Genomic DNA, 26,599 nt, shown 5'->3' on the forward strand with positions numbered 1-26,599 from the left:
TGGCAAAAGATGATGAATTTATAGACTCTCACAATGACTTATTTTCCTACTTCAGATTGCTGCCAATTACAGAGTGGACTGGCAGATAAGGTGTCACATTTTACCTGCTGCCATGAAGCATGCAATACACTGCCTGGTCCAAGTTTTAGTTTAGCTCTTTGGACAGCATGTGTATGAATGACAATTTCATACCTCTTTCATAGGTAAATAGTATTTTCCTGACAGAGAATCTGTACTGTAAACTTGCATCCATGTAAATGATCATTTCCATGCAGCCTCATCCAAAATAAATATATTTTAGTATCAGCAATACAACGTGCAAAGCGAAATGTTGATATATCCTTGCATTAAGATAAATTAGTAGAATCTGCAAAGGAACAGAAAGGAACAAAAAGTTCCCTATGCATTGCTTTTAAAAAAAAGGCATGTAAGAATAACAAAATTCTTTCTGAGTTGTTGCCCCCCTCCAAAAAATATTTCCCACAGATTGGAAAAATCTGTTCTTGGGACCATGATAACTGAGCTTGTCAGTGAAAGAAAATACAGCCGTTATATACAAAGAACAACAAAGTGAAATAAAGTATCCTTTACTAACTCTGCACAGCTTGCCTATTAAGTATTAGATTACACCAAATTTTGTTGCCTTACTACTAGGAGACTGTACTGGTTATATCTAGTGCTCATTCTGCTGAATGACAGATCTCCTTCACACACCTAATCAGCTTGCCTCACAGCATTTTGAGTAAATCTTGCCTGAATGCTTTTTTGTAGGATATAGGATAGTGATGTGGAAACTGGCATCTTATGACTTACAATTGTATACTTAAAAGAGCAAAGTATGGTAATTTGAGCTGGCTTAATTTCATGATGGTGTTGGGCACAAGAAGTCTTTCATCCTGCTTGCCTTCTCCCATTCTGTAAAAAGCAGATGACTTACTATGACTAATATCTTGAAAGGAATCATGCTTTTACTAGCCAATCTTGATGCCTCATAAAGCATCTTTGTGATTCCAGCAATACTGTTTGCAAATGGCCATATTCACAAAATACAGAGTAATGCCTCGCTAATTGTGCTTAATGTCACTGGTGTTCTGGGATGCTGAATTTCATCTGTCCAATGTGTTTATATAATGAGACTGTTTTTCTGCTAGTGTAACTCAGTGCAAACTTGCTGATTTCAGAACAGCTACTGCATCTAGCCAAATAAGTTCTTACAGAGCTAAATGTGGAACTGACTTTTTGAACAACAGGAAAAAATGGAATGCGTAATAGCACCCTATAAAAAACCAAACGCTTTTGTATTTAGGATATCTAAAAACTCTTGAGTTTTCAAAACATGCTAAATATAGCTTTTTTATTTCCTATCCTCTGTAAGGAAGGAGCAGAGATAGCAACTTAATTGTTTAATGTCTGGATTTACTTTCAGTGTACTGCCTGTCCGGTGTTTAAATGATATTTGTTTCTCACAATATGGGAAGATACCTGTGCAGAAAATATTTGCAGCTAACTGTTGAAATAGATTCTGGTCTAATTCTCCACTGTTGTGTGTCTTGTGGAGCTATCTACAAGATGTTCAAAGAGATGTAAATACTGCTGTGATCTAACAATGTTTTTACAGTCCCCTTTTCACCAACTGAAAAGGTGAAATGAAGCATGAAATGGAAAACAGTGCCCACAGTTGTTTATAGATATAGCTTCTAATGGTATAGTGGGTTTTTTTAGTTTGTATGTACTGGTTTAGCATTGATACAGTAATCTGAAAATAGGTGTCCACAAGTCACCAGTAAGAAATGCTATTTCTAAAAAATCCAGAAGTCCATAAATCATGAGCAGCTAGGCAAAGGGCTGTCAAGAGGAAACAGCAATTATGAGAGGAAGGTCAGGAGACTATAAACATGAGACAACAGTACAACATCTGTTCCTTTGTTCCTTCATATTAATGAAAAAGGAAAAGCAGGAGACTGAACTACGGGCCAGTCCTTTAGGACAAAATCACCATGTCTATGCAGGACAAAAACATTCAACTGTACCACTATAATATATTGCAAAAGAACAATATTTTCTACATAATACTGAGGGTCTTAGTTTACATATAGGTATCAATGATTTATTTCAGTAGCAGGCTACATCTAACTTCTTCACGTGTTTCTGACTGATTAAAAAGACTGAAACAGCAAAATCTGTTTGGCCAGTTAGAGTGTTACAGGTTAATATTTAGACCTAGATTTTGTTCCATTATATGCTTTGTACTCATGAATTATAGAATGATTCATGGTAAATTAGGAGAGATGATGTTCTTGGGGTGGATATTAGCAGATATGGGTTCAGTTCCAGTCTCTGTCGAGAATGTACTAGTGCCTTTGGACAATCCATGTTGTATCTTTCTGTATTTTATTTGTAAAAAGACAGTAATTATTGTTTCCATGCTTTGCTTGTGTTCTTTCTTTAAAATTGGGTCTGGGGCTGTTTCTTTGTTCTTATTTATAAAGGGCCTAGTATAATGGGATTCAAATATCTTATAATATCTGGGGCTGGGGCTTATAAGTAACACAAACATTCACTGTAGTGCATTGGATTTATAATTTTTAATTTTTTTTTAAAGCTACTATGTTCCTTGAACAATGGAAACGTTTGCAGATGAGACTGAGTTACTTCTGGGATCTAACTGGACTGGAGGAAGAAGAAGTAAGTTTCCTCTCCCTGTGTTAATTTATTAAATAAATTATTCTGTATCTGAAGATATGCAGTGATATTTAGATTTCTCGTGAGTGTTCTCCAGCCCAATGCAGTTCATAGCTATGTTTTTTTAAATGGTTATAACCCATACAGTTTTGAGTTCCAATGTATCATTAAAAAAAAATCACCTATATCTTACTGGTCAGCACTCTAATTTTCATAATTAGTGTTGAAAAGGATTATAAAATAACAGCAGATCATTCTTTGCTGAGAAAGCCCATATGCCATTGTACAGAGTGTAATAACAGAATGATACAGAATAAATACTTTGTCATACGGATGCTACTTCATTATGTATAACAAAAATTCTCTGTGACATTGATTTTAACATGTCAGGGTGTCGTGGTTTAACCCCAGCCAGCAACTAAGCACTACACAGCCGCTCGCTCACTCCTCCCCGGTGGGATGGGGGAGAGAATCGGAAGAGTAAAAGGGAGAAAACTCGTGGGTTAAGATAAAGACAGTTTAATAGGCAAAGCAAAAGCCGCGCGCACAAGCAAAGCAAAGGAAGGAATTCATTCACTACTTCCCATCAGCAGGCAGGTGTTCAGCCACCTCCAGGAAAGCAGGGCTCCATCACGTGTAACGGTTACCTGGAAAGACAAACGGCATCACGCCCAATGTCCCCCCCTTCCTTCTTCTTCCCCCAGCTTATATACTGAGCATGATGTCATATGGTATGGAATAGCCCTTTGGCCAGTCTGGGTCAGCTGTCCTAGCTATGCTCCCTCCCAGCTTCTTATGCACCTGGCAGAGCATGGGAAGCTGAAAAGTCCTTGACTAGTTAAACTCTGCTCAGCAAGAACCAAAACATCAGTGTGTTATCAACTTTATTCTCATCCTAAATCCAAAACACAGCACTCTACCAGCTACTAAGAAGAAAAATAACTCTATCCCAACTGAAACCAGGACACAGGGTAACATAAATAATATTTGCATCCAGGTCTGTGCTGCATCTATGACGCCATAAGTACAACATCCTGAGCTCTAGGTACTCACCCACAGAGCTGTTGCAAGTAACAAAGGGGGTTAGTTTCTTTAGAATAGTTTTTAAGGGCTTTGCAATCAGCCCATGGGGCTTCTAGCTGTACCTGAGTTGACCAATGAGACATACTTGTTTATTAGTGTTGACAATGTCCCTAAATTTGTTTTTAGTTCTGTTCTTAGGCATTGTTTCACACACCATGGCCTACAGTCTCTTTAAATTACTGACTCTCACCAGAGGATTCATTTCTAACTCTGACTAAAGAGGGTGCACTCTCTCCCTAAATATCATGCTAAGAACAGGTAGACTTCGATGCTTCTATTACATATCCCCTAGCAGCAGATGCTGACGTGGCTCTAGAACAGGATCATATTCAGTAATTCAGAATTGCAGCAGTTAGATTCTCTTTTAACATTAATGGTGAGGCGAGTACCTGTATGGAAGAATTCAGTGTGCCTTGCTGTCTTCATTGACTTAATAAAATGTGGTCAGGTTCCTGGAAGGTGAGTTGTAGGCCTGCCTTGGTTTGATGGGTGGATTCGAATCCATTTCTTCATGTTTCAGCACGGTTCCTTAAGCAACAGACCACATGCAAGCCTCCAGCCCTCCTACTTGATGTAGAGGATGTGGAGTGCAAACAACCTAGAAGAAAAGTAAGCTGACATCATGAACTTCATGATGTAGCATGGTAATACTGTTATTCCACTTTTGTCTATTCCTCAGGTAAGAATAATTGGATAAAATGAAAAAAACAACCCTGAGAACAGACAGTATACTCCGGTATTCCTCCCCTTCCATCACTATCCCAAAATGCAGCCTCTAGCAATGTCATTAGCATAAAGGAGACCTTCCAAGTATTCCTTCACTGATGACTTGATTACAGCCTCCCCTATTTTGCCTCTGGTTTCTCAGCTTTTTCGCTACTCTCTGTGCAGTTATGAAGTGGATGATGCTCACAGTATAACCCGGTACTCGCAGTTTGTAAGTTGTGATGCAAACCAAGTGCATCAGCACATCAGAAATTACTTCTTGTGCTATATGGAACGTCATACTGATACCCAGGAGAACAGCAATTTTGTACTAATTACAGTACAAAGTCAGAAGCTGGAGAGCAAACTCTTGGCTCTGCAGCATACTTGATGAACCACCAGATTTTACTGAATTTCAAGTTCATCATTTGTAGGATAAAATCCTAAGGTTTAGCTCAATATTTCCAAAATGCTGTGAAAGAATCTATAGATTTGTGAGGTCCTGTGATGAAGAGTTCTGAAGTGGTAAAACTTTGTGGACAGGAACTGTGGGATCAGCAAGAATCCTTTGCTTATGACAAGTGAAGGAGTGCCAGACACAGCACTAGTTGAAGAATTAGGAATGTAGAATCATAAAAATAAGGCTGGAATGGACCTTGAGGGGCCATCGCTTGTGCATGGTAGGATCAACTCTGCTTAACTAATTATAAAAAGATGTTTGTCTAATTTATTCTTAAACGAATCCAGCAGTGGAGATCTCACTTCCTCCCTAGGCAATCTATTCTAATACTTATCTATCCATACTGCTAATAAGCTTTTCCTAGTGTCTAACTTAAATCTCCTTACTAAATGTTCATCTTTTTCTTGTTCTTTCTTTCAAAGATAAAGAGAAGAGATAATCTCTGTCCTCTTTTCAGCAAAATTCAACATAATACTATATCTCTCTGTCACCTTTTTTTTTTTTTTAAGATGAACTAATTTTCTAGATACCTGTTTATTCTTGTTCCCTTCTGGACATTTTCTATTTGATCCAGCTCCTTCTTGAAGAATAATGCTCAAAATGAACATTTCTCTTGACCTGACATCTTAAGAAAAAAGCCGTGCACTGTATCATCTTCTATCAGCTTTTGGTACTTCAGCAAAAATGCAAAAGTTAGATCAGGTGATGTGATGGCTGGAGGCCATCTTGAGCATAGTGATCACGAAATTATGGCTTTTTTGATTCTTGAAGAAGTAAGGAGAGGGGCCAGCAGAACTGCTACTTCGGACTTCTGGAGGGAAGACTTTGGCCTGTTTAGGAAACTGGTTGACCCTTGGGAGGCAGTCCTGAAGGGCAAAGGAGTCCAGGAAGGCTGGACTTTCTTCAAGAAGGAAGTCTTAAAGGTGCAGGAGCAGGCCGTCCCCATGTGCCAAAAGATGAGCTGGCGGGGAAGACGACCAGCCTGGCTGAACAGAGAACTTTGGCTGCAACTCAGGAAAAAAAGAAGAGTTTATAACCTTTGGAAGAAGAGGCAGGCAACTCAGGAGGACTACAAAGATGTCGTGAGGTTATGCAGAAAGAAAATTAGAAGGGCCAAAGACGAACTAGAACTTAATCTGGCTACTGCCGTAAAAGACAATAAAAAGTGTTTCTATAAATACACTAACAACAAAAGGAGAGCTAAGGAGAATATCCATCCTTTATTGGATGTGGGGGGGAAACATAGTGACAAAGGATGAGGAAAAGGCTGAGGTAATTAATGCCTTCTTTGCCTCAGTCTTTAATAGTAAAACCAGTTGTTCTCAAGGTACCCAGCCCCCTGAGCTGAAAGACAAGGACGGAGAGCAGAATGAAGCCCCCATAATCCAAGAGGAAATTGTTAGCGACCTGCTACACCACTTAGACACACACAAGTCTATGGAGCCGGATGCAATCCACCCAAGGGTACTGAGGGAGCTGCAGAAGTGCTCACCAAGCCACTTTCCATTGTCTGTCAGCAGTCCTGGCTAACCGGCGACATTCCAGTTGACTGGAGGTTAACAAATGTGACGCCCATCTACAAGAAGGGCCAGAAGGAGGATCCGGGAAACTACAGGCCTGTCAGCCTGACCTCAGTGCTGGGGAAGGTCATGGAGCAGATCATCTTGAGTGCCATCATGCGGCACATACAGGACAACCAAGGGATCAGGCCCAGTCAGCATGGGTTTTTGAAAAGCAGGTCCTGCTTGACCAACCTGATCTCCTTCTATGACAAGGTAACCTGCTTAGCGGATGAGGGAAAGGCTGTGGATGTTGTCTTCCTGGACTTTAGTAAAGCCTTTGACACCATTTTCTCCCAGTATTCTCCTGCAGAAACTGGCTGCTCATGGTTTGGATGGGCATACTCTTTGCTGGGTAAAAAACTGGCTGGATGGCCAGGCCCAAAGAGCTGCGGTGAATGGAGCTAAATCCAGTTGGCAGCTGGTCACAAGTGGTGTTGCCTAGGGCTCAGAATTGGGGCCAGTTCTGTTTATTATCTTTATCAATGATCTGGATGAGGGGATTGACTGCACCCTCAGGAAGTTTGCAGATGACACCAAGTTGGCTGGGAATGTTGATCTACTTGAGGGCAGAAAGGCTCTACAGAGGGATCTGGACAGGCTGGATCGATGGGCTGGGGCCAATTGTATGAGATTCAACAAGGCTCAGTGCTGGGTCCTGCCCTTGGGTCACAACAACCCCATGCAATGCTACAGGCTTGGGAAAGAGTGGCTGGAGAGCTGCCTGGTGGAAAAGGACCTGAGGGTGGTGTTGGTCGACAGCCGCCTGAATATGAGCCCGCAGTGTGCCCAGGTGGCCAAGAAGGCCAATGGCATCCTGGCTTGTATCAGAAATAGTGTGGCCAGCAGTACTAGGGAAGTGATCGTCCTCCTGTACTTGGCACTGGTGAGGACACACCTTGAATACTGTGTTCAGTTTTGGGCCCCTCACTACAGGAAAGACGTTGAGGTGTTGGAGCATGTTCAAAGAAGAGCAACAAAGTTGGTGAAGGGTCTAGAGCACAAGTCTTATGAGGAGCAGCTGAGGGAACTGGGGTTGTTTAGTCTGGAGAAGAGGAGGGTGAGGGGAGACCTCATTGCTCTCTACAACTACCTGAAAGGAGGTTGTAGTGAGGTGGGGGTCGGTCTCTTCTCCCAAGTAGCAAGCGATAGGATGAGAGGAAACGGCCTCAAGCTGCGCCAGGGGAAGTTTAGGTTGGATATTAGGAAAAACTTCTTCACGGAAAGGGTAGTCAGGCCCTGGAACAGGCTGCCCAGGGAAGTGGTTGAGTCTCCATCCCTGGAGGTATTTAAAAGATGGGTAGACGTGGTGCTTGAGGACATGGTTTAGTGGTGGAGTTGGCAGTGATATGTTGACGGTTGAACTTGATGATCTTAAGGGTCTTTTCCAACCTAAACGATTTGATGATTCTGTGAGTCTAGGTTTTCTTCACTTTTTATTCATTAGATTCATAAAGATGAGGATAAATTTGTCTGTAAGACAGATACTGCCACCATGTTTCAGTGGTGGTGAAGTCTTTACAACTGTTCAAAATTATGCTGCAAAACGGAAAATTGTGTCTGATCAGGTTAGACCAGAAGGAACTAACAGTGGAGTGCACAGGATCACTTAACGTAGTAAGAAGGAAAGGGACAAGGAATAATAAGGTAGATTGTGTAAGACAATTAAATAGCAAGCAGACTTGGTCACATTAAATATGTTTACAGATAGAATAGACTATTGCAGTTGGAAGGGACCTACAGCAATCATCTAGTCCAACTGCCTGACCAATTGAGGGCTGGCCAAAAGTTAAAGCATGTTGTTAAGGGCATTGTCCAAATGCCTCTTAAACACTGACAGTCTTGGGGCATCGACCAGCTCTCTAGGAAGCCTGTTCCAGTGTTTGACCACCCTCTCAGTAAACAAATGCTTCCTAATGTCCAGTCCAAACGTCCCCTGGCGCTGCTTTGAACTATTCCCATGTGTCCTATCACTGGATCCCAGGGAGAAGAGATCAGCACCTTCCTCTTCACTTCCCTTCCTCAGGAAGCTGTAGAGAGCCTGAGGTCGCCCCTCAGCCTCCTTTTTTCCAAACTAGGCAAGCCCAAAGTCCTTGGCCACTCGTCATAGGACATGCCTTCCAGCCCTTCCACCAGCTTTGTTGCCCTCCTCTGGACACATTCAAGGACCTTCACATCCTTCTCAAATTGTGGGGCCAGAACTGCACACAGTACTCAAGGTGAGGTCACAGTAATGCTGAATACAGTGTATTCCATTCTCTCTTAACTCAATCATGGTTTCACTCGATCTTCTCTACCACATTTTCAAAATTTTTTGTGATCTAATTAAGTTGATGGTTTCAGCTTGTCTTCCACCTTGCAAATTATAGGAGCAGACTCCTTTTCTAAAGTTCTAATAATGCCTACTAAAACAGGCAGTATAAGACATTTTTGTTTGCTTAAAAAATGGAGGAGTGAAAAGCAGACTTTAATAAAATAAGTGTGTATTCACAGCTTAGACCTCTTGGGAAAAAATAGTCAGTAATGGTAAAAGGAGAATGTGTAGCTACAGTATTTTGTGTTGTCTCAAATCTCTCCTTTCATTGTCACTACTTCTCAGGTTTCTTGTGCCAATAAGATCTTCATTTTGGGTTATTTTCCCCAGAAGCATTATCTCACATTTTTCCCATGCCTATTCTGATTTTGCTGTTGGGTTCATGTTTCCAATTATTTTTCATCTCTTTTTATGTTTTTTTTACTACCTTTTCTTGGGTTTCATCACTCCTTCCAGTGAATCTTCTGTTACCTTCATTGAATTTCTGTTAACATTAATTATTTAATAATCCTAGGATAGCCCTGATCTTCTGAACAAGTCCTTTCAAAATTACATTTCAGTGCTATATTCAGGAGGATGAGAGTTTTGAGTTTTATTAGGATAGTTGGGGAAGGAATGTTGAAAAATAGATGTTATCCCTGAAGCCTTAGGGGAATCTATTTAGTACCAGCTGTTGCTCCATTAAAAAATTACACATGAAGGCACACGTTAAACATGTTTTAATTTGTAAACTATAAGAACCAAAGCAGGTGATAATTCCTTTGCTTGCCAAGAAATTGGTAAAGCTAAATGATTACATTTTTTTCGTTCTGACACTGTTGATCAGAGATGTGCCACAATATGCTGGGGCTCTAGTTAATTTTCCTCTTTAATTTCTTTTCTACCAGACATATCAACATGCTTTCATTTCCTTTCTTTTATTCCATTTCCATTATAATGACATCCTGTGTCCTTTCCAGGACTGAATTGTCTACAAGCCTCAAAGCTGTTTGATTCCTCATAGGTAGTCTTGAGTCCTCAGAATGTTGTGATGGGCCACTTAAAGGTTGGGTCACCTGGGGTGGCATGAGGTCTTTCTTCCTACAGTTACCTGAATTCAGAGAGGAGGCTCACATCTTCATGTTCCCTGGTGTAAGCAGGGAACCAGGTGGGCAGTTACCTGGAGTGTGAACCTATGGAGGAGGAGCTGGAATGGGCTCTTCCAGCCTGTGCAGCACAGATCTCTGCTGCAGTTGTTGTTGCCCAGGGCATGGTCATAGCATGGACGATGGAAAATAGGAGCTATTGGAAGAGGAAAGGAACAACAGGGAGGAAAGTCCTGCTTTCCAATAGTTCTCTGTCTTGACCTACTGCATCCCGTATCCAGCACTGCCCCTCTAGGAACAGAGACCATCTCTAGGCCCTTCCTTCTTCCTCTCCTACTTCCCAGTGACCCAGGAGATCCAGGTGGGTAAGCAGCGTTTGCCAGTCATGTGCTTCTTGCAGGACAGGCAAGATGTGGAGTGAGGGTAAGGGATTTTTAACTGCAAGGGAGTGTCTGTTCTGAGGGAGACAGGTATGAAGTGGTGGAGAGGGACCTTCTCCTCTCCCAGAGTCTCAAAAACCCTGTCTGCCTTTTTCAGGTCCCCCCAAAGTCACAGTACTCCCTCTCCTAGCTCTCTCATGCAAAGGTCTCTTAGGCACCATTGTTTTTTCTCAGCCCCATTTTTCCTCCCCTCTGTCCTCCTCTGTTGCATCTAACAAAATCAGTTTTCCTGTCCACTGAAGATGTCTTGGGCTGATTCAGTATAGGTAAATTAGACATGCTGACAGCCTCCAAGATTAACCTGCTATTGGTGTTAACAAGGAGATCAGAATCCGGTCCTAGTTCGGCGGTTGCTCCAGGTACCTCAGCACATCACTATGTATTCTCTTGTGTGGGGGAAGAGCTTTCTTTTTAAGGAAATGAGCTTTTTCTTTTAAATTTAAGATGCATTTTACATTTACTCATGTGTATGAATGGAGGCTGCCATTTTTTTAACCCCAACTGCATATGTCAATAATGTGGAAATTTGTTAAGAAACTCTTATTTTAATGAACTAGAATAAAGGGGCCTAAATGTCATTTATTATTTTGTAAAGTCTTTTATTGTTAGGTCATTTTTATTTATTCTGTGATTTTTCCCATGAAGTGTCATTGACACAGGAAGGTTAATCAAGACTAAAATAAGATGGAAGGAGAAGTAGCTCTTCTCTCAATCTGCACGAAGTACTAAACCCAGTGGAAGTTATTTCTAAAAGTACTTTTGAACTTGGGAAAGGCTTTTAAAATTTAAGAATAATACTTTGTGATATTGTTTAATGACAGCCAAAATTGCCAATTGTTTAAAATGAATGCAGAGTTTCAGAACTCATCATATTTCAGCAGTCAGAATTGTTTCCTATTCTTTAGTTTTGCCTTAGGCTTTTTTATTTTTGTCTAATTTTCTTCATTTTCACATGCATATGGACACTTATGAGTAGTGCAACATTGTTGCAAACTCATGCCTATAAAAACTCTCCCACATTACACCTATATCAAATATGTAATTATGTGGTGTGAGACACTGTTTTATTGATATGAGTTTCAAAATGCCTTGCTTTATTCATTACTTTACAAGCAATAGAAGTAATGGAAGTACTAAGTGTGTGTTTTTTCCTAGATTCATCCACACATCTCTGCGTCAGATGTATAGAAATAATTCTAACCCTTGGAAAATGTAAACACTTTCTTTGATTCTGGATCTTGACTTCAAATCAGTAAACCACCACTGACTCTTTTTAGAGCTCATCTTCCTGCTTCCATCCTACTCTGCTACTTCTACAGCAAAATTAAATTTCTTCTAGGAGTGTAGAAAGTTTTTGCCATTTTTGTGTGTAGGTTTGTGTGAAAAGCTGACCTGTATCTTGTCCATTAAGAGTTCATTACACAATAATGAAATTCTCACTGTCTCTGAATGTATGCCTATCACAGCATTTTCAAATATGAGTGCATTAAGGTAGGCATCTTGAGCTGAGATTTTCAAAGCAGTCTGAAAGTTAGAGATCCAGATCCCATTGGCTCTTCCATAGAAGGGAGTGGCCAGTCTCCTTAGACATAACAGAACAAATGCATCCAAAGTGTAAATTCAGGCACCTGAACTATGTGGCACAGTTTCTAGATAAAAGTCAAAGCCCTTCCTCTCACTTTAATGGGGAATGTGATTGATTCTCTCTTTTCTAAAATTCGGGGTTTTTTTGCTGAGGTGATTATCTATGGATTTATTTACCTCAGTTTGTAAAATTAAGAGTCTAGGTTTTGGTTTTCTTTATTTTTAATGTATTGGCCATGCTATTCTCCGAAGTCTTTGGAAGATCTAGATTCCCAGGGTGAAGATGCGTAAAATGCCTCAGTAGTTCACTGCTACCACTAGGTAGAGATCCCATCCTTACTTTCATGCTACTAATTCCAGTGTCTCACCCATCACCTGGACCTACTGACTAAAGCTGTAGAGAAGTAATTCCAGAAATAAAGTGGACAGTGTCTGTGGTAGAGGGGACGAATTAATTAGATAAGTTTTCACATAATATAATCAGGGCATTGGCCAGGGGAAGAGAAGAATGTGTGGGTTATGAGGATCCTTTTAGCAATGATGAGCCATTAAATCAGCTCATCTGTAGCATGCAGCTTCATCTGTAGATTGCAGCTGTGTAGCAGCTTAAGCCAATCTAACTCCACACTACCATAGTGCTACTATCCCATCCACGCAATCTTGTTCTTCCTCTTACATGCATCATACAACTGAGTGGTGAACAGTTTAGACAGCTGATACAGCTGAAGGGTAGCTGGGGGTATGAGTGGTAGGAGTTTTTATCCTGACCATACCATGCAGCTGCATATGCACTGGTGTCAGTGTAAGGACAGAAACGGAAATGTGTGGCTAGTGCAAGGTGAAACTGAGTTTGAGAGTATGGGAGGCCAGGCTTAGATTAGCTTATGCTGCTGTGAAACTGAAGCCATTAAAATCAAACCTCAAGTATAAAAGCTTTTGACTACAAATTCAACATTTGTGTTTGCTTCAAGTAAGTTGTTTTCATGAACATTCCTGGCTGTAAATCCAGTCATTGGGATATTTATGGGAAACAATTAAAAGAGACACTGGTACGGCTGAAACGAATTAATAAAGACTGAACAAATATTTGTGGTCTGAGATAGATTTTTAGTTCAGATTAGCTAAAGTATCTGCATTTCTCCACATTAGAGAGGAGCCAATGCTCTAATCTGGATCATGGTTCAACTCGAAAAGTTCACAAAAGTTTGGAAAGACAATGGTTGGTCAGACTATACACCTTCTGGAACCAGAAAATTCTGTCTATTATAAAGCTTTTGTTACCTTGCATCTGATGTATATGCTTTAAGACGTTCTAGGAAGTATGCCTTAAAATGGTATATAGAGTCACATTGCTTTTACCTAAGCCAGGTTTACTGTAAGCCTTGGGTTCCAGGTGCACAGAGGCTGAAAGGAAGAAAACTCCAGGGAAATGAAAATTCCAGAAATATCATAAGTAGCCAGTGCTGAGAAAATACTACTTAATAAACAAAAATCCATTCTGATATTACCTGGAAGAGAGTTTCATGTGTGGCAGAAAACCTGGGCTATTTATGAGGCATTCTTATTAAAATGGGAGAGACTGATAGCCTTTGAGATCTGACATGCTAGAAACATTTTTACCTTACATTCACTTATCTATCTCTGACAAGGGCAAGACAGGGAAATAAATGACATTTGCAGTAGTTCTATCCATGGAATTGATATAAGCACTATGCTGTAAGTTTGATTTAGCATTCAACTTTGACAGCTACTTGCCCACTCAATCATAGATCTAAAATCAATGACTTTTGACAAGCTGTAATAGGATGAATCTACAAAATGTTTGCCTCTTTCATGCATCAGTGACCTTCTCTTTTAACCCTCTCTCTAAATTTCTTGGGAGCACTGTGGTGTATAATGTGCAATATGTAGCCTCGGACCAATGACAAGTTCAAGGCCCAGTGTCTCATGATTTTGATCTTGCTTAGAAGAAAAATACCTTTTCCTGGTTGGAGGAAACAGTTGGTTTCTAACCTTGCTAATTTGTAGGATATTTTATCTTGAGACCATAATGTTACGATTTGTGAAACAGCTATTTTAGATGAAAGTTAAAGGATTTTCAAGTGTTTTTGTATTTCTTTTTGTGAGACCTACAAATCTGTAATCCATCCAAAGTACACTCAGTCCTAAATATTGACGGAGAAAAATTTCCATAAACACACTCCCCTAAAGAGTGCTTCCACAGCCAAGTGTTCCCACAGTTGCACATTATCAGACAAAAAAAGAGAACATTGCCCAAAGAAGAAACAATCCATTCTTTAAGAACATTTCTTTGGAGAAGGGGTTCTATGCTTATATAGTGGCTAAAGTGATAGAGTCCTAGTCCATGACTGTGACTACTTGATACTGGCATAGGACAACTAAAACCAATAAACATGACAGTGATATGCACAGACATTTTACATTTTCTAGAGACCAGGTAATATTTTATCAAAGTTAGAGCAATAAGGTAAGCTGGAAGTTGTTCCACTGACAAGCTGGGTGGTGCCCCATTTAAATGGGCTGGCATCCAACTTTACAGCTGGGTTTCTTCTTTATGTTTGTCAGCTCATTTGTTTCAGCAATGACTTATCATGCAGTAGAATAAATAATGTTAAGCCAAGTTTTCAATACCAGAGTTCAAGGGACATCTAGCTTGCTGATGTAGGCATATTTAAATGGGTTGAATTTGAACTGAATAATGAACAAAAATAAATGATGCTATATTCTGCTACAGCTACCCACAAAATGTGATATCTTGACATTGCAATGGCAGCATTTGGTTGTTTGGTCTCAAGGGCACTTAAAAATCTGAGGCCATATTTCAAAATTTAGTTTTGAAGGTAATCCTCCGAAGCACTACTACTGGTCTTGTTCTATGGGAGCAAAGAAAGGCATTATATCTATCTATTTATCTGGCAAATATATTTCCATAATATACTTTACGGGTTCTTTAGTTTTGACTGCTTCAGTTTTATGTTGCTTTACAATACCTTTGATAGCTGAGTTCCTATGTACTTGTATAGTGGCTTTTGTTTTTAACATCCCTAAATTTGTAATAATGTTAGATAACTTATTCAAGCTTTTGTTTTGATTTTACATAAATCAAATTTATTGTGCAAGTGATCTGGACTAAAAAGATTGTGAACATCCAGTGATCCCTTCATATGTGCTGAGATATAAAAGTACTTTTCCTTGGATGAGCATCCCATTACTAGGCCAGTCTAAACAGATCATTGGTATGAATGACAATCTCTTCCTTAGCCTTCTCCCCACACTGTGTCATCATCATAAGAAATAGAGGCTTTTAGTCCTTGGTTTGTAATAATTAACTCTCTGTCAGCAAAGAACAGCTGGGCTCTCTGTTCTGTTCATTCCAAGTTTCCATCTTGGTGTAGGGCAGCAGATGGAACATTCCAGTTCTCATCTGTGGAGACCTTCCTTCCTACCAGTGTGCACTGCTTTGCTGCTCTGTTTGTGTTCAGCATATTAGGATAAGGCTGTTCAATGAATTCTCAGTGTTTCTTTGACTTTCCTTTAAGTGTAAAAATGAAGCAGTGGGTTGGCTTATTTTTTGCTGATAACTCCTTTGGGCTGTTAATCTGGGATAGTTTCTAAGGTTCTGTTTTTTCTTAGCAACCCAGATGTATTTGTCATGCATGCTTTGTAAAATTCCATTATCACTTTCTTCGTAAATCAAAGAGAAGTTAAGGAGAGATCGGTTCTCTATATATTCTTATCAAACGGGATCATTACCTACACAGCCTTAATTTGCAACGCATTGTGGATACACATGTTGTAAGTTTGAGGCAAATCCTGGAGACCATTCTCAGGGAAAATTCCCACTGACGTCAATGTGAGTTTTGTCTGAATAAAAATTTCATGATTTGGCTCTTTGTTCTCAGGATGGGAATTATCGTTTTCAACTCTGAGCACTCATTTGGCCTCACAGTACCTTGGCTCACATGGTTTTCAATAAGTGTCTGGCAGCTGTACTGGCAAACTTCCAGATTCATATTTATCTGTACATGGACACTTGGCCTTCTTCAAGTCATGACAACTATTTCTAGCTTATTGTCCTAAGTGTAGAACTCTTCCCATTTTCAGACAAAGAATTGATTCTGAATCACACTCTTTTTACAGCAGAGTGGAGTTGTTCCTTTAAATCCATGTATATATGATCAGGATCAAGTATCTCTAAATCTATTTTGTAAAGAATTGTTTCATGCAATATACTCATAAAAAGAAGATATACATACATGCATTCCAGGAGGCACTGTGGTCTGTTGTGGTCTGTTGCGGTCTGTTGTGGACTGTTCAATCAAGGGTAAGATGACTTGGCAGATTCAGTGAAGACAGATCAATTAATTTTCCAATCCAGACGTAGGTGTATGGAATGCAGTTAAAAGGACATTGAAATGTCTTACTAGGAAAACTAAATATAACTTGACCAAATTTGAACAGTATATGCACTGAAAGCAAAATTGTCAATAGCAAAAAAGTAAGTTACAGTACAATGTTTTGCTTGGCATTTGATTTTCTCACCCTTTTTCCTTTCACACCAATTTTGGAAAGTTGCTCTGGCCTCTGGCAGCTGCCCCTGCTGTTCCAGAATGCTTTGCTTAGCAGAAAACAAGAAAAAAAGAAGAAAGCCAATTCAACTCTGCAGGTGCTCCCATAGTGTGATTAGATCTCCTCAGTTCCTTACAGCTTCATTTATCTCATTTCCCTACTTTCATCAAGCTGTCTCCTCTCATGTAGCCATCCATGCCTGATGCCTTCATCCTTTCTTCATTTAAGTCTAAAGATGTTTCTTCCATGTGACCTTTGAATCTTTTCTAAGGAAGCATGATACAAATTAATGTAAATCCACAAGCTAGTGAAAATTTACAGAACATTAAGATACATGCATTGACCACAGCATCTTTAAGCACTTGTTGTTGTATCTTTGTCTTTCCTTTCCCCATCCTGCTCACCACCATTTTTGCTGCTAATCAATTTTAGTAATGTCAGAGATTACCCGTGCCTCATTATTTCTTGGAGTTCCACATACACTCATAGCACTTTGTAAGTAATAACAACAGTGACCCTTGTGACAAGAAGTGCTATAGTGATTCCTGAACTTCATTCATTGTAGTATTGATTTTTATGTGAGGCATAAGTAATGTAAAAGAACTCTGTGATGTCAAGAGTGTCACGCTTGCACCCTTGGAATGTGGTTTATTAATTTGAATAGTACATGAAATTACAAGTGTAAAAGAAGCTGTTGTGCTAGCAGTTTCATTATATTTGTTTGTTATAGCATCGTAGTGCTAGAGTCTCAGAGGCATAGCTGTACTTGAGCTTTAGAGACAGAAAGTTCCCTCAAGCCTCCCATGTTAGTATCAGACTCCATGGGAGCAGTAGAATCCATGTGCCATTTGTGGGACTGTCTTTAGGGCAGACATGCATATGACTTGTTCATAGAGGTCAAAAAGATACAGAAATATTCATTTAAGGCAGTTATTTAAATGATAGTGTTCTAACATACCTGTCAATGCATCAGGAAAATCTCATGATCAGGATAAAAAATACATTGGAACTCTCACTATGTCTATATACTGGTGTGCAACAGAGAATGCTCAAGATGGTGCCTGATGTAGTGAAAATGTTACAGATAACAGAAAATGAACAGCACATATATCCCCCAAGGAAGACTGCTGAAGTTCCATGCAACCCCTGTTCTATTGTCCATGAGGATTAATTAATTTTTAAAGAAATGGTGTTAGTAAGTCAATTTTGTGACTGGGCTGATAAGCATATGTTCTAATTATAGTAAGGATGGATGGTATGACCAATGCTATAGAAATCGCCTTTTTGTGAGAGGCATCAAATTCAAATTCCAGGCTCTGAATGAATTCAGAACTTGGCGGGAATGAGGAGATACATGGCATTTGTCTTTTTCATGAGCTGCTCTCTTTAAAATCCTGGTAAGTTTGTGCTGCCATGCTTAATTTATGCTTTAATTTGGAAAAGAAAAATATAATTTGCAAACAAACCTTGAAAGGTTCTTGATAGGGGAAACTGGGCTAGATCTGACAGCCCAAGAAAGGCGAGACAGCCACAGCTCCCTGTCCCCAGGTCCAACCTGCAGTGAGACTAAGCATGTATTCCCGGTAGGCATACGTACACAGAGCACACATGTACACCACATGTATGCATACATGTACATGGCCAGTCACACAGATCACACAGACAGATGCACACAGAAGGCACACAAACACAGATGGCACAATGGCCTCATCCTGCTCCTTTCCCTGGCTGAGCAGGATGGACGTCTGCTAGTGAGAATATATATATGTGTGTATGTACAATGTGGATCCCCCCAGCAGCTGGGCTCCCTCAGTGTGCCCAGTAGATGCCCCTGGACCTCGGTCTCCGCGGTTGCTGGCACCCAGAGGTACAAGCCCATAGCACTACAGGCCCTCTCCAGTTGCACACTCACACATACATCCTGCTCCCCCAGAGCTGGCTGGGACTCCCTCGGTCCCCCAGCAGAACAACTCACCCTGGTCTTGACCTTGAGGACACAGACCCACACACACACACTCCAGTGGGTCACGCTCCTAGACACCCCCAGACCCTGTGGTGTCTCTGGCATTTAGCTGGGACTCCCCTGGTCCCTCTGATAGTCAACTCTGCCATGGTCTCACCCTTAGAGACTCACACCTCCCTGGCTCCCAGACACTTCACCTACTTCAGGCTGATCTCCTCTAGTGCTTACATACTCAGTCTCACATCTGCACTTGCTTCAGTTACTGGTGGGCAAACCCCCATACAGACCAGCAAATTATTTACATGTGACTGGCCCTTTTTATCCCCCTATTTTTCCACAGTTGTTCCTTCCCAAGTGACTTACATCCCTCCCTTCCCCACCTTTGGTTCCTCCCCTAAGCATCCCATAATGTATCTACACCTCTAGACAGTGATCGCCCTAGTCCAAAAGGTGCTGTGGTGTTGATTCACCTTGATGGCTTGGATTATGAATAAGTGACCAGAACTTTTTTTTTTTCCTTTTCTCTTAATCATAGCCACACATTTGGTTGTTTTTTCCCTTTTTCAGGAGCATCCCAGACCAGAGTATGAAACCAAACTGCTGCAGAAAAAGCTGAAAAATAAAAACATCCCAACAGAAAATGCAAATGAAGTAAGATGCAACTTAATCTTTTCACTTATATTGGATTTGTGTTTCATTATATTTTGACTGTCTTTTTGTCTTTCTCTGATGGATAGTTTGCAAAAGATACTTTTTGATGCTCTTAATCGGCCTTGTAAGTTGCTTGCTAAGGATCTGTTGTTATGCAGCCCTGCAGTGCTGTTGAAAGGCTTTGAAGTCATCATGTTGCTAGCTCTGCAAAATAAAGCAATTTGCATAGGAATATGGTTGACAGGTGGTTCAGGATCTAACCTGTAGAACGATGAATGATTAGGAAGATAGTCACAACAGGAATTCTTATAGCAGCGACCTAGAATTTCAGTACTTTGTGGACAATAAGGAAAACAGCTTTTATTACAGTGATTTCATTTGCATAGGTAACACTGGCATCTTTAGTCATGTTGCAGTTACACACATGTGAAGTTTTGATAGTATTTCCATTACAAATAGAAAAATAATAATTGGTATATCATTTTTAGATTGAAGTGTGTTTAGGCTTTCTATGGCTATTTCAAATCTAAGAACAAGCACTTTTTTCCTGGTTGCCTCTTGTAAAATGCTAATTGAGGTCTATTTCCTAAGCACTCATAAGCCCCTGTAGACTTTGTCCATTAAGCCTGGTTAACCATTGCTTATTCCCTGCATGCCACACGTGCCAGCAAAGCCAAAGCATTACAAAACCATGTTCAGTTTCCAGGTAGAAGGAAACAGTTTCATTTGTTTAAACATTGAGAACCAGTATCTGAACTGTAGAATACTCCAGTTTTCAGGTTTGGTCCAGCAAATTTAGCCTTGCAGTTTATGAAAGAACTTAACTATCCCTTTCTTCTGCTGATCACCATCAAGACTGTGAAGTGTTTCCAGTGAATCTTTCATCTCAGTAAGACTGCCTTTCACCTGTTGGGCCCAACCAAACTCCACAGAAGATAATGGAAAGATTCTCAATTACTTTAATGGGCTTTGGATCTTGCCCAATATGAGCAGGGACTCTCACATAGCAGTATGGGGAGGTCTACCCTTACACATTAAACAGTTGTCTAGGCCTTTCCAAGTGAGGCATCAAAGACTGTAAAAGACGGATAAAGCAGCTGCTGCCGTTCAGCTTTTTCTGACTTAAAGTAAGTGAAATCTGAAAAGAAGTCAGCGACTGACTCTGTAGAATATTAGACTTTTGTAGTCATGCGGCAGTGTTAGATGACTATCGTGCTTAAATGAGACACAGAAATCACAGCATTATAAATTAAAAATTAATTTAAGGTAAAAGAAAGCAATGAAAAATGCTAAGAGTGTAGGTGGAAAATGAGGAACAATGTAAAGATCCGGCACTATGAAAACGGGAAGAACTCCTTTCAGACATCAAGAAGGGAAAGGCTTTCCTGGAATATTTTTTTCTCCAATTACTTTTTGTGCCAATGTGGATGGAAAAATAGCACTCGGAAAGAAAATATTTGCTTCAAGTTTTTGGGGCACCTGTATGCAGACTTTCTCCAATGTCGTCATAGGAGACAAAATCCTATTTTGGACTGCAAAACTCCTGATTTTTAGTAATATTTAATTCAGAAGTAATTTTTTTAAAAAAAAAAATGTTATTCATTGAGTCATTTAAGTATTTTCTGGAAAAGTTTCCCAGAATCATGTCAATCTCTTTTTCAAACTTCATTAAGAAATAAAGTACATTGGCATTTGCCATCAAACAGTTACTTATAGGGAGCAAACAGTTATTCATATGGCAGAACATTGCATTTGGGTTGATTAAGGTAAATTTCTAATAAATGAATTAATCCTGCAACTTACTGACTACTATCTCTCCCCAAATTACTGAAATATATTCCAAACTTCTGAACAGTTTTTCATCAGTCAACATTTTGCCTACTAATTCTGTTGCAATCACTTTTTTGATTTTCCTCAAATTCTTTCCAGCAAACAGCACGTTAGTCTGGGTTTGGAAGATGTGTTGCTCAGTGGTTTGTACCTCAGTGTCTTATGATATTATAAGGGCAAGAAATGTTTGTGTGAGACCTGCTAAAGAGGAAGAAGGACAGTTTTTTAATTGAACAGTTATGTTTAATGTAACTGTGGAAATGTACCATTATATTTTGCTTTGGAAGATGCTGAAAATTTAGACATTAAAAGTGATAAGTATCCAAGACTTCAATAGTTCTTCTGCCTAATTTTTAGAGGTTTTAATCTTTTCTTTTTCCTCCTTCAGATGGCTGTATGTTATACTCATTGCAAGACCATTAGCTCAGGAACTTTTGCATGGCAGGTTGACATTAAGGCACAGGTTTCTGTGAGGTCTCTGGTTCAGTACTTCTGTCTTGTTGGGGGGAAGCCAGGGTACAGGACTTTGACATATTAATAGTGCAGATCTAGTGTCTGGACAGGCATCAAAGCAGAGGTCTCTCTGTAGTTAAAGATTCAGTCCTCCTAATTTCTTGGTTTTCTTTGAATACACAGATGCCTGTGAGGTCTTGGTCTCATATCTTGGTTGACAGTCTAATGTCATGGCATAAGTCTCTGTGAAGTTCTCACCTGAATATTTTTAGCTAACTAGTGTAATTTAAAGGCGTATCTTTTGGGTGTACCTGGTCAACAACTGTAGCATGCTGTATTGATATTAACGGATAGGCTCTGGCACCACTGCTTAAAACTTCTCATTACTTATCTAATATGAAGTCAGAAGTCTCCAGTTCAGCAGCTGTGGCTTGTTGGGATAGAAATGATGCCAAAGCTGTGGCTATTGTGAGAATACTGCTTTAGAGCTTACTTAAAGGCATATATTTCTATAAAATTACTGGCTTGTTTCCACTATGTTAATTCCTCTGTTCCGGTGAGGATGTGACTATTTTTATGGCAAGAAACTGAGCTTTTATGTGGAAAGCTCTGTGTACAGTGCAATTTTTTTCTTGCTTTACTCCAACAAGGAGTCCCTGTGAAGCTAATTGGGTTATTTTTGCAATGAAGGGATAGGGGTTTGATTATGGGCTGGTTTTGTGATTGCAGAAGAAAATCGACACCACTTACATACTCTCTTAAAATGATAACTTGGGAATACCTTTTAAGAGGAAACCTACTTCAGCATACAGTTTTCCCTGTCTGCTGTTGAAGTCATTAACTTTAATGAGTGTGGAAGATGCCCAGCACCTGTCAGGACCAGTAAACATATGAGTCACTCTACCCAGACAACAAATTCCGAATCAGCTTGATGAGACTGGCAATAGAAAGTAATACAGATCTAATGTATTACTTGCCCAGCGGGGTTTGTGTTATAGAATATAGCTTTCATACAAATACAACTTAGGGTGTTTACGCTACTGTAATAAGCAAAGAACAAAATTTCAGCCTACATCACCCTGTGTGCTTCAGACTGTTTTAATAAATATTTTATTGGTTATTTTGAGAGTGGGAAGGAAACCGTGAGGGCTCAGAGCATTTCACAAAAGATTGGTGTGAAGTTACTCTTACAATAGCACCCTAAGGTTCTACTATTTCAGAAGATAATTCATTTAAAGCTAAAGGAGTTGAAACATTTACGTGAAATGCCTCAGGTTAGGTAGCAAATGCATAAACAGACAGTCCTTATGAATTATGACATTAATTTAAAAAAATGACAAGTTCTAAGGGACTGATTCTGGAAACCTGCAATGATCTGGCTTGTAATCAGTAGCACTATGTGATTTTTTGTGGTCACATAAATAAAGTCTTGCAATGTAGAGCTGCTTGATTCATGTACATTGAAAGGCTTCTTAGTCCTTGCGGCAGAGATGAAGGCTTATGTGTACATACATGAATGCATGTGTCTGATAACACATTCATGAAAATATGGCAGATGCATTTTTTGTAATAAAGCAATTAATATTATTTTTTGTTGTTTTTGTTTAATACATTATAACATTGAAGGTGTGGATAGAAATATTTAACAGATTGGATAAAGTTACTGTATCTGCAGAATGTCAACTAAAAAAGGTGTTGGATATTTGTAATCTTCTGATAAGTTGTTCCTCTCTCTCAGCAATAGCAGTGTTCTCAATGGAAATACATGCAGGTCAGGAAATGAAAATTGGTCTGGTGCCTGAAAGCATGCAGATGGGGCTAGATCCAGCTCTCACTAGAGCTCATGGAAAGAAAGCCTTCTGAGAGAGATGGATCAGGCCCTGGCTCCTTTTCATTAGATGTCCAGCTGATCTGGCAAACACGATGCAACATCATATATATTCTTATCTTTCTTATTTGGCAGGAAACTGAATAACTCATTCTACATATTTCTCAAAGAAAATTTTCTTTATAGAAAAAAAGGGCTTGCCTCTTGGCTCATGTCCTTACTTGGAGCAAACCCTGGGAATAATAGAATCTGGCATTCTATCTTGCCTTTAATTCATTTTAAATATGAAATTGGCAGAATAAGTTATTTAAATTGTTAATTCAGCTGGTAATTGAAACAAAAGAAAGAAATATTTCTTTCTGAACCATTGTTTCAGTTAACAACTGAATTAAAGCAAGCTGGTTTGAAGAGGAAGGTCTCCAGTGTAAGGATAATACAGGTAAATATAAAGTAGAATTGTACATTGCTGGTGAATATTTTATATACATATATTAAAAATTTCAGCATTACGAAACATGAAATAGTAATTCTTGCTACCAGTTGGTTCCTTACCCAATTTTGCATAAGCAAATCTCCCACAAGGCCTAGGAAACACTTTAGATGTTGGAGCACACCTTTTTATTAAACAAGTCCTTGATAAGATTAACTAAAGAAAAAAAAAGATGTATCTTTTTTTATATATTAGCTGTAACTCTGTAGAAGAAACCGAGCTAAGTGGTCATAAATACTAACTTAAACAATCAGAACTGTTAATGAACTGTGAATAAACCCAGAGTTCCTTAATCACTAATATTGAGAAAATAATTTTTTAGCATTTATTGGACCTTATTGTTAATGTGACAAAAACACCAATTTTGATCCAATATTTCTTAAATTGGCCAGTGTCTTTCCAGCCTCTTTCATTGCTTTACTTTGACAAATAACTTCACTTTCCAAGCATATGGGATAGTAAGAGGAATATGTAATAACTGATCTTTTTTTTCTTTTTAACTTATTCCTTGTATCATGAACTTTTGAAAATAAAACATGGAGAATGACTGAAGATGAATGAGGACACTTATGACGATAATCTTAGAGAGAGATCTCATTCTCTTTAATGTATCAATATTTGATTGGCTAGTTGGATCAAGTCACATTTGAAGTGTAAATGTTATAATTCTGATTATTATGATGTTTATTTGAGTTCTGGATTACACCAATTTTATACCACAGTATTCATAAGCAGAATTTGTGTCTTCAAAAGACTGTTAACATGGTCTTTCAGTGTATTCTAATCTAGATGTGTGGGTTCTTTGTCTATGGGGTATATGATGTGTATTCAAACCTCTTCCCTATTGTGGTCTTGGAATTTAGTTATCTTTGTATGGAGTAGTGTAAAAAATGCAGCTAAAAATGTCCCACTTGCCCCCTATGTCTCTGAAAATTTGAGATGGGATTTTCTCATTTGTATCAAATAAATGAACCCAATGTATAGCCACAGTTCTGTGCTCCAGAATTTAGAATTATATTCCAGTCAGCCTTCAGAAGGAGGTAGCTCTTCCAATACTCTTGATATGATGAAAGAAAATGCTTAGAAATATACTGTCATAGAATAATTCAGGTTGGAAAGGCCTTCAAGATTTTGTCTAGTCCAAACTCCTGCTCAAAAAAGTGTCAGCTATGATATCAAACCAGGTTGCTCAGGCTATTATCCGGCTGGGTCTTGAAATCCTCCAAGGGTAGAAATGGTAAAAGCTTTCTGGACACTGCCTGATTGTCCTCATGACGTAAAAGCTTCTCATTATATCCAGCCTGAACCTCTCATTTCAACTTATGCCTGCTGTCTCTCCTCCTCCCAGCATGTACCACTGTGAAAAGCCTAGCTCTGTCTTCTTGATGACCTCCTTAAACAAGCTGAGCAAGCTTGTTAAATACCTGGAGGTATTTAAAAGAAGGACAGATGTGATGCTTAGGAACATGGTTTAGTCGTGGACTTGGCAGCACTACATTAACAGTTGGACTCGATGATCTTAAAGGTCTTTTCCAACCTAAATGATTTGATGATTCAATGATTCTGAGCCTTGTTCCTCATCGTCTCTTCATGGGACAAGTGCTCCAGGGCTCTATGCATGACTCACATAAGTTGAGCAATCTATTTTTTCTACTGGAGGACCCCAAACTGGACACAGTATTTTAGATGCAGGCTAATGAGTGCTGAGAAGTGGAGGTAATCACTTCCCTTGATCCACCGGTTAAGCAGTAGTTAATACAGCCCAGGTGCTGTTGGCCTTTGCTGCCAAGGCACACTCCTGGTTCATCTTCAGTTTGCTGTCTACACAGACACCAAAGGGCCTTTTCAGTAGAGACTGTACTACTGCAAGGAGTTTTCTGTTTCAAAGGCAAGTCTTTGCATTTGTCCTTCTCCAATTTCATGAAGTTCGTATAGACCCGTTCCTCCAGCCTGTCTAGGTCCCTCTGGATGGCAGCCATGTAGTTGAGCACATTGACTGATATCTCCCCAATCTGATGTCATCTGCAAACTTGATGAGCAAGCATTCCATCATCTCCTCCATGTCCTTCTTTAAAGATGTTAAACAGGGAAGTCCTAGTATAGACTCTGGCAGTACTCCAGCTGTTACAGGTCTCCCAGTAGAGTATGACTCATTAGCTAATACCCTCTGAACCAGACCATCCAACTTGTATTTTGCTAAAGGCAAGGCAAATGACACTGACAAGTCTTCTCTTGTCCACAAATCTAGTCATTTTCTCACAGAAAGCAATCATGTTGGTGCGGCATGATTCACCTTTGGTAAATCCATAATGACTGCTCACAATCATCTACTCCTTTATGTGCTCAGAAATGGGCTTCAAAACCTTTTTCCGGGAGACCAAAGTGAGGCTGACTCCTTGATTATCTTTTTGTCCTTTCTTTGAAGATGGATACAAAATTATCCTTTCTCCAGTTGTCATGGCCCTTCCCTGATCTCAGTGTCCTTCCAGAGATGATACAGATCAACTTGCAATAACATCAGCCTGCTCCTCTAGCTTCCATTCCTCTTCTCCAAAGTTATAGGTAAACGAAATCACTGCTTATCTTTTTTAAAAGAATAAATCATCATTGTTTTGTCTAGACATCAAAATGGTGTTTAACTAGGAATACTGGATGCTTTTTTATTCAACTATTGGAGGCCAAACAGTGCAGATCAGAGCCAGGATTTTAAGAAAAGGGTATCTAATGCTCATGAGACTCTTTCTGCCAAAATAAAAATTAGTGGTCTTTTTCAGAAGAGAGCCTTAAACTTAGAAACAAGAAAAGGCAGGGCTGCTCTTTGTTGGTCTTATTTGCGTTACTTATTAAGATTTTGGCTCAAGGAAACATGCTTTCTAGGGAAG

The 26,599-nt window shown here is 39.5% G+C and overlaps 1 protein-coding gene across 1 annotated transcript in view; it reads left to right on the plus strand.

Annotated features, from left to right (window-relative positions):
* The window catches only part of ANO2 (anoctamin 2), a 199,839-nt gene that overhangs the window by 83,471 nt on the left and 89,769 nt on the right, over positions 1 to 26,599 (plus strand). The window contains exons 13-14 of the mRNA XM_087765406.1: positions 2,603 to 2,685; positions 19,033 to 19,116. Of these exons, the coding sequence (XP_087621532.1) occupies positions 2,603 to 2,685; positions 19,033 to 19,116 (167 nt within the window). The remainder of the gene's footprint in view (positions 1 to 2,602; positions 2,686 to 19,032; positions 19,117 to 26,599) is intronic.

The sequence above is a fragment of the Nipponia nippon genome, unplaced genomic scaffold (genome assembly GCF_047370975.1).
Source record: "Nipponia nippon isolate SJK-2023a ecotype South Korea unplaced genomic scaffold, ASM4737097v1 scaffold_3, whole genome shotgun sequence".
NCBI lineage: Eukaryota > Metazoa > Chordata > Aves > Pelecaniformes > Threskiornithidae > Nipponia > Nipponia nippon.